Source organism: Monodon monoceros, unplaced genomic scaffold (assembly GCF_005190385.1).
Source record: "Monodon monoceros isolate NGI ecotype Baffin Bay Population unplaced genomic scaffold, NGI_Narwhal_1 Super_Scaffold_11, whole genome shotgun sequence".
Classification (NCBI taxonomy): Eukaryota; Metazoa; Chordata; class Mammalia; order Artiodactyla; family Monodontidae; genus Monodon; species Monodon monoceros.
In genome coordinates this window covers 120,516,608-120,531,870 of record NW_021703767.1, presented here as the reverse complement: position 1 = coordinate 120,531,870, position 15,263 = coordinate 120,516,608, and the positions used below count along the sequence as shown (strand labels likewise).

At 38.5% G+C, this 15,263-nt stretch overlaps 1 protein-coding gene across 5 annotated transcripts in view; it reads right to left on the bottom strand.

Moving 5' to 3' along the window:
* XRN1 (5'-3' exoribonuclease 1) overlaps nucleotides 1–15,263 on the bottom strand; it is a 101,273-nt gene that overhangs the window by 24,519 nt on the left and 61,491 nt on the right. For all 5 annotated transcript variants that reach the window (XM_029214098.1, XM_029214101.1, XM_029214100.1 and 2 more), the window contains exons 28-32: nucleotides 8,176–8,232; nucleotides 7,904–8,036; nucleotides 5,275–5,344; nucleotides 2,506–2,713; nucleotides 863–958 (exon numbers count right to left, since the gene is read on the bottom strand). In XM_029214098.1, coding sequence (XP_029069931.1) covers nucleotides 863–958; nucleotides 2,506–2,713; nucleotides 5,275–5,344; nucleotides 7,904–8,036; nucleotides 8,176–8,232 — 564 coding nt within the window. The remainder of the gene's footprint in view (nucleotides 1–862; nucleotides 959–2,505; nucleotides 2,714–5,274; nucleotides 5,345–7,903; nucleotides 8,037–8,175; nucleotides 8,233–15,263) is intronic.

Here is a 15,263-nt window from a genome sequence, read left to right as displayed (position 1 = left end):
ATGTTAAATGAATGATAAAAAAGCACTCTTGAGGAATTAGCCATATTAAATAAATAAGAGAGGAAAAGAGGGTTAAAAAATCTGGTTATGGATTACATTTATGTAGAAAGATTTATGAATGATCTAAGGAAAACTTAAAAGAGCATATTGGCAGAAGTGACCTGTGCGTTTTAACTCTCACTTTTTTTTTTTACTTTGTTTAGATTATTTTTCCCACTTTATTATTATTTATTTAAAAACTGAAGTACAGTTGACTCACAGTGTTGTTGTCACTCTCACGGTTCACGTTTACTTTACGAACATTCCCTTTGCTATTTTCCCCTCCCTAGCACTGATGATGCCACCATCACGGGAGCACATTAGAATAAATGAGGCCCTCATGGTGCAGGCTACTGGTTTATAAACCTGAGAGGACATTCCTTTTTGACCTAAGCTGAGAAGTTAGGTTAGTAATTAGCAAAAAATGTAGTAGGAATTCATTCCTTTTCTTTTTCCTTTTTTTTTGGTGCCTGAGTCTACTCTTTTAGCCGAATTTCTTTCCTTTTCTTAAACTCTATCAAGGAATGTGAATTTGCTCATTCACATCTAAGACAACCAACTGCCGGCATAAAGCTATATATTCAAGTGGAAGTGAGGAAGTTAATGAGTGCCATTAAAGCCTTTATTAAAAAGAAAAATTGTCTACATTCTTACTCATTAGCCCAAAAACACATGTAGCCTAAGAGAATTATGAAAATTCAAGATCAAAGTGTTATTTCTATTTTATGAGATTTCAGGAGGAAAATTAATCACTGTATACCTAAAATAGAAATATAAAATAAATTAAAAAAAATTAAATGTCCATCAAGCAAGGTATACTAACCTTCTCTTGTAGAGGTGGCTGAAAGTGTTGAACCTTTCCAGATCCCTGTAAGGATTGCCAAATGTTGCAAAATTCATCATCATCTTTAGCAGGTACCTGGGAAAGTACAAAAAACTTCTTAAGGAAAACTGAAACATGAAAAAATAAAGATTCAGACTAAAAATCAAATAATTTATTTATTAAAGCTATTTAGCAGTAGACAGGATATTTAAATTTCATTATCTGTTATCTTAGTTCTTTTTTTTCTGGAGCTCTGTATAGTAACCATAAAAGTATACTGCTGGAGTGAAAATGTTCTTCTACAGATGTAATTGGTTATTAAAAAATATTTAAAGCATAACAAATGCTATAAAAGATTATACTGAATCAATATCCCACCAAAAGATTTTTTTTTGGTCTTCCAGTGTACTGGCATATTATCTTATTCAAGCTAACATTTAATAATATTTATTTAAAAAATTTTTGGGACTTCCCTAGTGGCTCAGTGGTTAAGAATCCACCTCCAATGCAGGGGACACAGGTTCGATCACTGGTCCAGGGAGATCCCACATGCCGTGGAGCAACCAAACCCGTGCACCACAACTACCGAGCCTGTGTTCTAGAGCCCATGCACTGCAACTATTGAGCCCACGCGCCGCAACTACTGAAGCCCGCAGGTTCTAGGGCCCACGTGCTGTAACTACTGAAGCCCGTGCACCTAGAGCCTGTGCTCCGCAACAAGAAAAGCCACTGCAATGAGAAGGCTGTGCACCACTACAAAGTAGCCCCCGCTCGCTGCAACTAGAGAAAGCCTGCGTGCAGCAACGAAGATCCAATGCAGTCAAAGATAAATAAAATTTTAAAAAAATTAAAAAAATTTTTATCTTACACAAAAATAATCTGATTAAAAAAATCAGCTATTACTTATGGAGAACTGATTTCATGCAAATTAAAAATCTAGAAAAATATGCAACAAAATTTGACAGTGGTTACCTATGAGATTTGAGAGGATTTTTGCTTGTTTCCTTTGTTATCATCTACTTATCTGTTTTCTAATTAGTCTATAATAAACATGTGCTATTTGGATTAAAAAGTTTGGCTAAATGTAAAACAGATAGCTAGTGGGAAACAGCTGCATAGCACAGGGAGATCAGCTCAGTGCTCTGTGACCACCTAGAGGGGTGAGATAGGGAGGGTGGGAGGGAGGCTCAAGAGGGAGGGGATATGGGGATATATGGGGATATATGTATACGTATAGCTGATTCACTTTGTTATACAGCAGCAACTAACACAACAACGTAAAGCAATTATACTCCAATAAAGATGTTTAAAAACAAAACAAAACAAACAAAACAAAAAGTTTGGTTAAAATTTGGGGCCATGGAATTAAATAAAGTTAAGTATCTCACACAAAACAATTCAAGTTTTGCCCTCAGGAAGATGAAATAAAGGAAATCACTCATGAGTTATATGGTGGGAATTTGAAAATTGCTTTTGATAAACATGATATAGTCCTCTCCCTTACCTTTCAAATTAATGTCATTTTGTAGGAGATAATATAGGACATTTGGGTGATATAAGACAAAATAAGTGTTAGTCTACCAAGTAAATATACAGAGAGAAAACAGATATTTTCAAGATCATTATTTAAATAAAAGTCTTACTTGAGTAGGAACAAAAAGTGATTGAGGGGAATGGTTCAGACCTCCCAAATGCCCAGATGAAATTGATGAACTTGAGCTATAGTGATTCACAGCTGGCTGTGGTTTCACAATGGCTGTCAACTTCTGATTTCCTGTTTCAGAGCGACTCCCATGAGAAAGGTTCACCAAGGCACTTGTTGGCAGTCGATAACCTCTACCAGGTGAGCACCTAAAGGTAAAAAGTTTTATCAGGGTCAGAGGAAATTAATACTAAAGGGAGCTAAAAGAATCAAATAATTTTGGGGTGGACACTCCGTAATCCTAATTAAGAAATATTACTTTTAAATTCAGTAGAGGAACTTGAAATCATAGAAAGAGCTCAATTTATAAGATTTCTGAAAAGTTTCCGAAAATGTTCTAGAGGTATAGTTGTATGTGTAGAGGTGTGTGTGTGTTAGTTTGTCCTCAGAAGGCTTGCAACATAATAGCTGAGTTAACCAAAAATTCATGAATTAAATGTCAAACTTCTTTAAAAGGTTATGAAGCTACCCTGTGTGGAGCTAGTGTGGCTCTACCTATGCAACAGGGCAAATGTTAGCTTTGATCACTTTTGTCTCCTGATCAATTGTTGAGTCCAGCTCTTTTTATCCTCATCTTCCCATCTTAATGTTCCAGAACTGGGAAGCCTAAGAGACAAGTATTTGCGATTTCCTTCCTTCCTGGCCTTGATAAAAGTGTTCAGATATTAAAATAAGCCTTCTCTGGTCAAAAGTTTTCAACTCTATCACCTCTTTAGAAAGTAATTTTCTTATATTCTGAGATCACGGGGAAGAATTCCTTCATGAGAAATCTTTGTAAGATTTCTAGAAAATATTTTTGTGAGAACTATAGTTTAAGATTCTGCATTACAGAAATGAATATATGGCAGGCATGTAATCTTTTACACAGCTCTCAGTCAGTCAAGAAATCCGGTGTCTCTACCTAGGAGAGGAAAAAAAAAACCCTGAGAAAAAAGTTAATCATCTTAAAAATATATCTCAAAGTTATTTTGCCTGAAGTTATTGGTAATCAAACATTTTCATGAAAAATAAAATCAGATATGGGATCCAGACCCTGCTGCTGCATTTAAGAGTGCAGACAGTAGGGCTTCCCTGGTGGCGCAGTGGTTGAGAGTCCGCCTGCCGATGCAGGTCACGCGGGTTCGTGCCCCGGTCCGGGAGGATCCCACATGCCGCAGAGCGGCTGGGCCCGTGAGCCATGGCCGCTGAGCCTGCGCGTCTGGAGCCTGTGCTCCACAACGGGAGAGGCCGCAGCAGAGAGGCCCACGTACCGCCAAAAAAAAAAAAAAAAAAAAAAAGAGTGCAGACAGTAAAGTCTTTGGGTAATAGGCACATTCAAGTTGCAAAACAATAATAGTATTCTGAATGTGATCACTACTTGTAAGGACTGAAGATTGTGATTTTATGCAAATAGGCTAAATAAGAGTAATTAATTTTTTATTTTAATTACCACTAATCAAAACAGAGGAGAAAAAGAAACTAAGCTAACTTCAGTTCAGTTTTCCAGTTGGTGTTTAGAAGGGAGAAAGGAAAACTGGAAAGGATTTCATTTAACCCTCACAATCACCTAGTGAAGTGCACATCTTCATTATAGATGAGGAAATTGAGGGTCAGAATGCTTTTAACTAACCTACCTAAGGTAACACAAAGGTTAAGTGAAAGAGCCCACACTTTCTAATATTCCATGGCACCTCTCATTCTAACATGATCTTTTTCCTATAATTTTAAACTTTCTTTCTATTAATGCTCCCCAAAATAGATTTGAACAAGTCTCTGCCACGTTAAATTAAAAACAAACAATCCAATCCTCTTCCTTTAAACCTCCTCACCCCCAGTTATCTTTTCTCCCCTTCATGGTCAAACTTCTCAAGGGTCAGCTCAGTTTCTTGCCTCCCTTGTTACACCTGCCATTCACTCCTCAAACCAACCCAATCTAGCTTGAGCACCCACAACTCCACTAAAACGAATGACAAAGACTTAAAATGTCACTCAATTCAAAGAACATTTCTATTCCTCAAGTTATTTAACCATAAAAAAAAATGCAAATCTGATCATGTCCCATTTCTGATTTTGATGGCTTCACATTGCTTTAATGATAGAGACCATGATACCAAGATCCTTAGCATGTCCTGAAAGTGGCTTACCAGTTCCTGCACAGTGTGGTCCTTGCTCTTCACGCTTACTCTAATCTTACACAGTTGCTGAAGTTGACACACCTGCATTCTTTTAGTTTTTAAATGAGTGAAAATGTCCTCTGTTGCATATGCTATTCTTTCTTCCTGACCACTTGCCACTCTTCCTCCAGTTACCTATTCTTCATGTCCCATTTTAAACGTCACTGCTTAAAGCCTTTCTAGAACTCTCAGGACAGATCGCACTCTTACAGACACCTGAAATACTTCTTCCCAGCACTTGTCACATTTTAATTAAAAAATTAATATTGTAGTAAGTTAATTATTGGGTTGGCCAAAAAAGTTCGTTCGGGTTTTTGGTACCATCTTACCAAAAACCCAAGCGAACTTTTTGGCCAACTCAATGTATCCCCCCTACTAAAATGAAAGCTCCATGAGGGTAGAAACCATGTCTGTCTTATTCACTGTTACACTCCTGGTAGCAAGTATGATGTCTTGTACATACTAGGAACTGAAATTGTGGACAAATAAACAAGTAATGTAGTTATTGGCCACATGGGCATATTTACAAAGTATAATTATCATCTGGAAATACAAACCTTATTGTTAAACCTCCAGGAAATTCTTCATCAAATAACACTTCAAATAGTACATCAGCTTCTCTATTAGCTGTTTAAAAAAGAGAGAGACTGAAAAATCATACGATAAAAGAAAAATCAGCATGTAAGTTTTTGGGGGTATAAGAAGCACTACAACCATCAATACAGAGAGTGAATGAAAAGAAAATAAGCTCACAGAGTAAAATAATACTTTTAAATTAGATGCTGTGAGAATTAATTATATTTTTCTCTCTGTTTTGGTGTATGTTGGAAATTATTCATAAAAAGGGAGTTAATAAGAGATAACTTTGGAATTTGCGGTTTAGAAGGTCTTACAATCAGACAGAGGAAATGAAGATTTGAAGACACGGCAGTAATGAAAGGAACAGAATGGAGAGAACGGATATACTACTAGATAGAACTGGCAGGAGTTTGTGACCTGTGTAGACAAAAAGAACAGAGATGTCAAAGACTACTCCAAAGTTCTGGCTGAGATGACTTGGTAGATAATGGATGGCATGACTGAGACATGAGACACGTGAGAAAGACTGTGGTGCAATAAACTTAAGGAGGAACAGAAAAGAATAAATTTTGGCAGAGAGGATGATGGGATATAACTGGAAAGTTTAAATTTACTAAAATGCCAAGATAAAGTGAAATAATTAACTATAATAATATTTGAATTCTAAGCCCAAATTAATAAAAGAGTCTATCACATAACTTCAGAATTGACTCTCTCTCTCTCTCTCTCCCCATCTCTAACCCCACCCCTTTCCATGCTATTGGTTCTGTTTCTCAGGAGAACGCTAATACCATACCTGATACTATGTTAGGGGTTGGGGGATGTTTCCCTCATTCTTGGTCCCTCATTGCCCAAATGAAACCAGGCCTACAGAGCTTACTCATTCTCCCCCATCTGGCTGTACCTTTCACCTGACACTTTTACCTAAAACCTAAACCCAAGAAAGTGGGGCTCAATGGGAGGTGGGAGTTTCTCCTCTGAAGGCTTAAGGTCCACTTTCTAAGTTCCTGTTTCCCGTCTGAGGGAGAAGCCACTTACTCAAAAGATTATTGACAAGAGGATTGTTCACCCCCTTTAGTGGAGATGACAACGGAGATGAGGTATCAGCTGAAGGCAGTAAGACAAATATTTCCCTTTATATTCCATGTCCATGGCAGACATGGTTAATCAATGACAGAGCTTTTTCCACTCAGAGTAGATGTAGCTTTAAAATTTTTGTCAAGACAAAATTCCAAGTGGTCACTACTACTGATAGGGGTTGTCAGAAGAAAGGAAACTTCTATGCTATCAGAGTCCTAAGGCTTTTTCAGGACAATCTAATTAGAGTACAATCCAATAAGCTCAACATTTGAACTGCCAATGCCTAAGGCTGAACAGATAGCAGCAGGAGGGTTGCTTCATTGCACCCATCTGACCCTTACCATACTTAGCCTGGGCTTAACCTACTTAACCTTCCCGCCTCCATTTTCAGCACCAGAAATGTATCCAAAAAAATTCAAAGAAAAATCAGGGAAGAAAATTCTCTTTTTAGAGGCAGACCCTAAGAAGATGTGCAAATGTGGAGAACCACTGCTCAAAGTTAGAAAAGAAACAGGGCACAGAGTTCAAATCCCAGCTCTGCCACTTATTTGTGTAAATTCGGGCAAGTCACATAAACTCTTAGGCGAGGAAATAATATCTCCCTCTCAGGTGGTTGGGAGGGTTAAATGTAAAGTGTAAAAGTGCCGGGCACACTGTTGGCAATAAATAAGCAGCTCTCTTAGGCTCATGGCCTGTCTGCTCTTCCTTCTTTCTGGCAGTGAGACCAAGGCTGAGTGCCTGGGATATGGAGGGAGAGTGCTGCCAGCGCTCTGACCTCTAGGTACCTGATTTGCTGCTTCATGTTGGGTTGACTTTTTTTGGAATCTATGCTGCAAAGCTACTCGCTCCAGGCATCCCTTTGAGGCATTTTTAGATCCTTAGCTAATTCTTCCCTTTTCTTTCCATACTCTCATTTTTCTTTCTTTTTCTTTTTTTGTAAAAAACATATAAAATTTATCATTGTAACCATTTTTAAATGTATAGTATTGTAGTGTTAACTATATGCACATTGTTATACAACAGCTTGATAGGTCTGTTTTACATACAATATCTAGTTGTGTTCATAAAATTCAAATAAATATGCAAATCTTTTAACCACAAATAAGCTGATGCATCATGTTTGTTTATTTCTCCACAGATATCAAGAGATTACAATGACAATTAAGGTAAAGCCCTGAACAAGGTTAGATGAAGCCCGATGAAATGTTTGTCTTAGTTTCATGAAAACATGAGTATGTATTCTAAGGTTTTAGATAATTTTAATGTGCTACACATAAGCTACCAAATTTTCAGCAGCCATTCCTCAAATTCCCCACGTTTTAATCACTTCCCAGATGATTACACAAGATAGAGAAGAAGAATTTTCTCTGAAAACCTAAAGCTGGAAAAAACTTAACTAAAACATAAAAGGATTTAGTGTTTTTCCTGATTTATAGTTGCTTACTGCTTACGTATAAGACACACAAGTTTGTGTTTCACTCTACAATATAAACGCAGTTGGAGACACGTCAAATATTGAGTTATTACCCCCTTTAATTCCTATGATGGTGCCCCGAAGGCCAACTGGAACGGAAAAGTTCTCTCTCACATTTACAACTCGGTCAAAGAGACGAAACTCTGCATCCCGATCAGGAATGACTCCATGTTGCTGTTCTAAAGGCTGAAGAGAAGAAAGATTTAATTATTATTATTAACTCTAATTTTAAGAAGTTTTTCTACTAATGTATTGAAAACATTTTGTTCCTTCTATACTTTCAAAGCAAAAACAACAACTTTGAATTCTCTGACAGGAAACTTACTCTGTATAGCAAATGGGGCTTCACTGTCACTCGAACCTTCTTATTATTCTTTCTTTGCTGAGGAAAGAAGAATTTGAAAATATTTTTAAAATATTAAAATTTTAAATTATTTTTCAGTATGTGGACATGCCTGAATGTTAAAAAGCCAAAAGAAATGAGTAATTTTAAGATTTGTGAATTTCTTTAGATGCAAGCAAGGATGAATAAATTCTTACATTTTTTAAAGTAAAATTTTTTGTTGATATATAAGACATATAGAAAAATGCAAACTTATAAGTATAAAATCTGACGAATTTTTATAGTATGAGCATATGTATGTATATCCACACTCAGTTCAAGAAACAGAACACTACTAAGCACAACATAAAAGACCTTGAAAAAAGAAATTAAAAATAGGGAACCCTTGTATTGTCTTCCAGTTACTACCCCTCCCCAATGTAACCTTATTTCTAACACTAAAGATTATACTTGTCAGTTTTGAACTTTATGTAAATACTATCCTATTCAAATGCCTTTTTATCCTAAGAAGAATTGTATATAATGGTCAATAAAGATTAATAGTAAAGGAAAAACAGGTATAAAGTATTGATCTATGTCAATACTTTGGGTTTTGTGGCTACTTATAAAAATTAAGGTAACATTCATACAAAGTCCTTGCTTTTGGAAACTGGCTTTGGTGTTTAAATTTTTGACTATCTAAAAATGCCGGAAGAAGAGTTTTCTCCTCTATTTGCTACTTGTTAATTCTGTGACCTCACACTTAAGCACCAGCTTCCTTCAATCTGTAAGATGGAAATAATATTACCTGTTCTACCTAATAAAAATGTGAGAATAGGAGTCAAGATGGCAGTGTGGGAAGATGCCAAGTTAGCATCGCCCCACAACTAGGGTGCCTGCTGGCCACTGGTGGGGGACCCTGACGCCCAAGGTGGGGGAACTCAGGGGGGAGGAGAAGTGGAGGCCTGACAGGATGGGTGCCTGAGGCCAGGGAGATCAGGAAAGGCAGGCAGGAGGGGCCCTCCAAGAGGAGCAGGAAAGGAGCAGAGGGCGATCACCCGGCCCACTCTGGCCCAGGGAGCCTGCTGAGCTCCCAGGCCGGTAGCCCCCCCCACCAATGCCTCCTTCAGGTCACGTGGGTCCTAGAGGCATAGGAGGGAGGCTGGGGAGAGCAGGATAGGCAGGAGGGAGGGGCCCTCCGGGAGTAATGGGAGAGGAGCAGAGGCTGTTTGCCCCACCCATGTGGGCACAGGGAGCCTGCTGAGCTCCCAATCTGGACCCTGCTCTCCAAAGCCCCCTCCAGGCTGTGGGGGCACAGGAGGGAGGCTGGGGAGATCAGGCGAGGCAGGCGGGAGGGGCCCTCCAGGAGGAGTCGGAGGGGAGCAGAGGGAGTTTGCCCCTCCCAATCAGGCTCAGGGAGCCTGCTGGGCTCCCAGGTGAGGCCCCTGCCCACTGAGACCAGGGGTGGGGGGTACACCTGGGTCCCTCCTGTTCCTTTGAGCCTAAGCCCCACCCCCCACCCCACACAGCCCTGAGGGCCTTTTCCGGCCCTGTGGATCCTGAGCACAGGCCCCACCCACTGCCCAAACCTTGCCCTTGCTTAGGCCCTGCCCTCCACAGCCAAGGCCTCCACCCCTGCCTTTTTTTTTCCCTCTTTTCCCTCCGCCTCCTTTTTACAATTGTACTGTTGTACCTTCCAGTTGTTGATTCATCTATATTTTTATTTTTATATTCTTTCTAACATATCTGTTAGCTTCCTAGTCTAATTTTATCTTTTACTTTGTTATTGTTCTCTCTTTTTTTTTGCCACCCCATTTGACTTGCGGGATCTTGGTTCACGAGCCAGGGGTCGGGCTGAAGCTCCTGTGGTGGGAGTTCTGTGACGGAACCACTGGACTAACAGAGAACCTTAGACCCCAGCGAATATTCATTGGAGTGAGGTCTCACGAGTTCCTCCTCTCAGCACCAAGACCCAGCTCTACCCAACAGCCTACAAACTCCAGTGTTGGAAGCCTCAGGCCAAACAACCAGTAAGACAGGAACACAATCCCGCTCAGTAAAAAAAAAAAAAAAAAAAAAGGGAGAGAGAGACGGCAAAAACATATGTCACAGACGTAAGAGCAAGGTAAAAACCTACAAGACCAAATAAATGAAGAGGAAATAGGCAATTTAGCTGAAAAAGAATTCAGAGTAATGATAGTAAAGATGATCCAGAAGCTCAGAACCAGAATGGAGGCATGGATTGAGAAAATACAAGAAATGTTTAACAAAGATCTAGAAGGACTAAAGAACAAACAAACAGAGATGAACAACACAATAACTGAAATGAAAAATACACTAGAAGGAATCAGTAACAGAATAACTGAGACAGAAGAACAAATAGGTGAGCTGGAAGACAGAATGGTGGAAATAACTGCTGAGCAGCAGAATAAAGAAAAAAGAATGAAAAGAATTGAAGACAATCTCAGAAACCTCTGGAACAACACTAAATCCACCAACAATCGAATTATAGGGGTCCCAGAAGAAGAAGAGAAAAAGAAAGGGTCTGAGAAAATATTTGAAGAGATTATAGTCGAAAACTTCCCTAATGTGGGAAAGGAAACAGTCACCCAAGCCCAGGAAGCAAAGAGAATTTCATACAGGATAAACCCTAGGAATAACACACGAAGACACATACATACTAATCAAAGTAACAAAAATTAAATTCAAAGAAAAAGTATTAAAAGCAGCAAGGGAAAAACAAAAAATAACATAAAAAGAAATCCCCATAAGGTTATCAGCTGATTTTTCAGCAAAAACTCTGCAGGCCAGAAGGGAGTGGCAGGATATACTTAAAGTGATAAAAGAGAAAAACCTACAACCAAGATTACTCTACCCAGCAAGAATCTCATTCAGATTCGATGGAGAAATCAAAAGCTTTTCAGACAAGCAAAAGCTAAGAGAATTCAGCACCACCAAACCAGCTTTACAACAAATGCTAAAGAAGCTTCTCTAGGTGGAAAACACAAGAGAAGAAAAAGACCCACAAAAACAAACCCAAAACAATTAAGAAAATGGTAATAGGAACATACATATTGATAATAACCTTGAATGTAAATGGATTAAATGCCCCAACCAAAAGACACAGACTGGCTGAATAGATACCAAAACAAGACCCATATATATGCTGTCTACAAGAGACCCACTTCAGACCTAGGGACACATACAGACTGAAAGTGAAGGGACGGAAAAAGATATCCATGCAAATGGAAATCAAAACACAGTTGGAGTACCAATACTTGTGTCTGATAAAACAGACTTTAAAATAAAGACTGTTACAAGAGATAAGGAGGGACACTACATAATGATAAAAGGATCAATCCAAGAAGAAGATATAACAATTATAAATGTTTATGGGGCTTCCCTCATGGCACAGTGGTTAAGAATCCGCCTGCCAATGCAGGGGACACGGGTTAGAGCCCTGGCCCGGGAAGATTCCACATGCCGTGAAGCAACTAAGCCCGTGCACCACAAGTATTGAGCCTGCACTCTAGAGCCCGTGAGCCACAACTACTGAGCCCATGTGCCACAACTACTTAGCCCGCAAGCCTAGAGCCTGTGCTCCACAGCAAGAGAAGCCAGTGTAATGAGAAGCCCATGCACCACAACAAAGAGTAGCACTCGCTCGCCGCAACTAGAGTGAGCCCGCTAACAGCAACGAAGACCCAACGCAGCCAAAAATAAAATAAAGTAAAAAAAAATGTTTATGCACCCAACATAGGAGCACCTCAATACATAAGGCAAATGCTAACAACCACAAAAGGAGAAATCGACAGTAACACAATAGTAGGGGACTTTAACACCCCACTTACACCAATGGAAAGATCATCCAAACAGAAAATAAATAAGGAAACACAAGCTTTCAATAACACAATAGACCAGGTAGATTTAATTGATATTTATAGAGCATTCCACCCAAAAGTGGCAGAATACACTTTCTTCTCAAGTGCACATGGAACATTCTCCAGGATAGATCACATCTTGGGTCACAAATCAAGCCCCAGAAAATTTAAGAAAATTGAAATCGTATCAAGCGTCTTTTCTGACCACAACGTTATGAGACTGGAAATCAATTACAGGAAAAAAAACTGTAAAAAACACAAATACATGGAGGCTAAGCAGTGCATTACTAAATAACCAAGAGATCACTGAAGAAATCAAAGAAGAAATAAAAAAATACATAGAAACAAATGACAATGAAAACACGATGACCCAAAACCTATGGGATGCAGCAAAAGCAGTTCCAAGAGGGAAGTTTATAGCAATTCAATCTCACCTCAAGAAACAAGAAAAATCTCAAATAAACAATCTAAACTTACACTGAAAACAATTACAGAAAGAAGAATAAAGAAAACCCAAAGTCAGTAGAAGGAAAGAAATCATAAAAATCTGAGCAGAAATAAATGAAATAGAAATGAAGAAAACAATAGCAAAGATCAATAAAACTAAAAGTTCATTCTTTGAGAAGATAAACAAAATTGATAAACCCTTAGCCAGACTCATCAAGAAAAAAAGGGAGAGGATACAAATCAGTAAAATTAGAAATGCAAAGGGAGAAATCAAAACTGACACCGCAGAAATACAAAGGATTATAAGAGATTACTACAAACAACTATATGCCAATAAAATGGACAACCACGAAGAAATGGACAAATTCTTGGAAAGGTACAATTTTCCAAGACTAAACCAGGAAGAATTAGAAAATATAAACAGACCGATCACAAGCACTGAAATTGAAACCCTAATTAAAAATCTTCCAACAAACAAAAGTCCAGGACCAGACGGCTTCACAGGCAAATTCCATCAAACATTTAGAGAAGAGCTAACATCGATCCTTCTCAAACTCTTCCAAAAAATTGCAGAGGGAGAAACACTCCCAAATTCATTCTACGAAGCCACCATCACCCTGATATCAATACCAGAAAAAGATATCACAAAAAAAGAAAATTATAGATGAATACACTGATGAACATAGATGCAAAAATCCTGAACAAAATACTAGCAAACAGAATTCAACAACACATTAAAAGGATCATACACCATGGTCAAGTGGGATTTATCCCAGGGATGCAAGGATTCTTCAATATACGCAAATCAGTCAATGTGGTACACCACATTAACAAATTAAGGAATAAAAACCATATGATCATCTCAACAGATGCAGAAAAAGCTTTTGACAAAATTCAACACCCATTTATGATAAAAACTCTCCAGAAAATTGGCATAGAGGGAACCTACCTCAACATAATAAAGGCCATATATGACAAACCCACAGCAAGCATCATGCTCAATGGTGAAAAACTGAAAGCATTTCCACTAAGATCAGGGACAAAGAAGGATGTCCACTCTCGCCACTCTTATTCAACACAGTTTTGGAAATCTCAGCCACGGCAATCAGAGAAGAAAAAGAAATAAAAAGAATACAAATTGGAAAAGAAGAAGTCAAACTGTCATTGTTTGCAAATGACATGATACTATACATAGAAAATCCTAAAGATGCCACCAGAAAACTACTAGAACTAATCAATGAATTTGGTAAGGTTGCAGGATACAAAATTAATGCACAGAAATCTCTAGCATTCCTATACACCAACAACAAAAAATCAGAAAGAGAAATTAAGGAAACAATACAATTTACCATCACAACAAAAAGAATAAAATACCTAGGAATAAACCTGCCTAAGGAGGTGTAAGACTTGTACTCAGAAAACTATAAAACACTGATGAAAGAAATCAAAGATGACACAAATAGATGGAGAAATATACCATGTTCTTGGATTGCAAGAATCAATATTGTGAAAATAACTATACTACCCAAAGCTATCTACAGATTCAATGCAATCCCTATCAAAGTACCAATGGCATTCTTCACAGAATTAGAACAGAGAATTTTACAATTCGTATGGAAACACAAAAGATCGCGAATAGCCAAAGCAATCTTGAGAAAGAAAAACAGAGTTCGAGGAATCAGGCTCCCTAACCTCAAACTATATACCACAAAGGTACAGTAATCAAGACAATATGGTACTGGTACAAAAACAGAAATACAGAGCAATGGTACAGGATAGAAAGCCCAGAGATAAACCCACGCACATATGGTCACCTAATTTATGACAAAGGAGGCAAAAGCATTCAATGGAGAAAAAATAGCCTCTTCAATAAGTGGTGCTGGGAAAACTGCACAGCTACATGTGAAAGAACTAGACTACAACACTCCCTAACACCATACACAAAAATAAACTCCAAATGGATTAAAGACCTAAATGTAAGACCAGACAATATAAAACTCTTAGAGGAAAACATAGGAAAAATACGCTTTGATATAAACCACAGCAAGATCTCTTTTGATCCACCTCCTAGAGTAACGGAAATAAAAACAAAAATAAGTAAATGGGATTTAATTAAACTTAAAAGCTTTTGCACAGCAAAGCAAACCATAAACAAGACAAAAAGACAACCCTCAGAATGGGAGAAAATACTTGCAAATGAAACAACAGACAAAGGATTAATGTCCAAAATATACAAACAGCTCATGGAGCTCAATATCAAAAAAACAAACAATCCAATTAAAACATGGGCAGAAGACCTAAACAGACATTTCACCAAGGAAGACATACAATGGCCAAGAGCCACGTGAAAAGATGCTCAACATCACTATTAGAGAGATGCAAATCAAAACTACAACGAGGTATCACGTCACACCAGTCAGAATGGCAGTTATCAAAAAATGTAGAAACAATAAATGCTGGAAAGGGTGTGGTGAAAAGGGAACCCTCCTGCACTGTTGGTGGGAATGTACATTGACACAACCACTATGGAGAACCATATGGATGTTCCTTAAAGAACTAAAAATAGAGGGCTTCCCTGGTGGCACAGTGGTTGAGGGTCCACCTGCTGATGCAGGGGATACGGGTTCGTGCCCCGGTCCGGGAAGATCCCACATGCTGCAGAGTGGCTAGGCCCATAAGCCATGGCCGCTGAGCCTGTGCATCTGGAGCCTGTGCTCCGCAATGGGAGAGGCCACAACAGTGAGAGGCCCACGTACCGCAAAA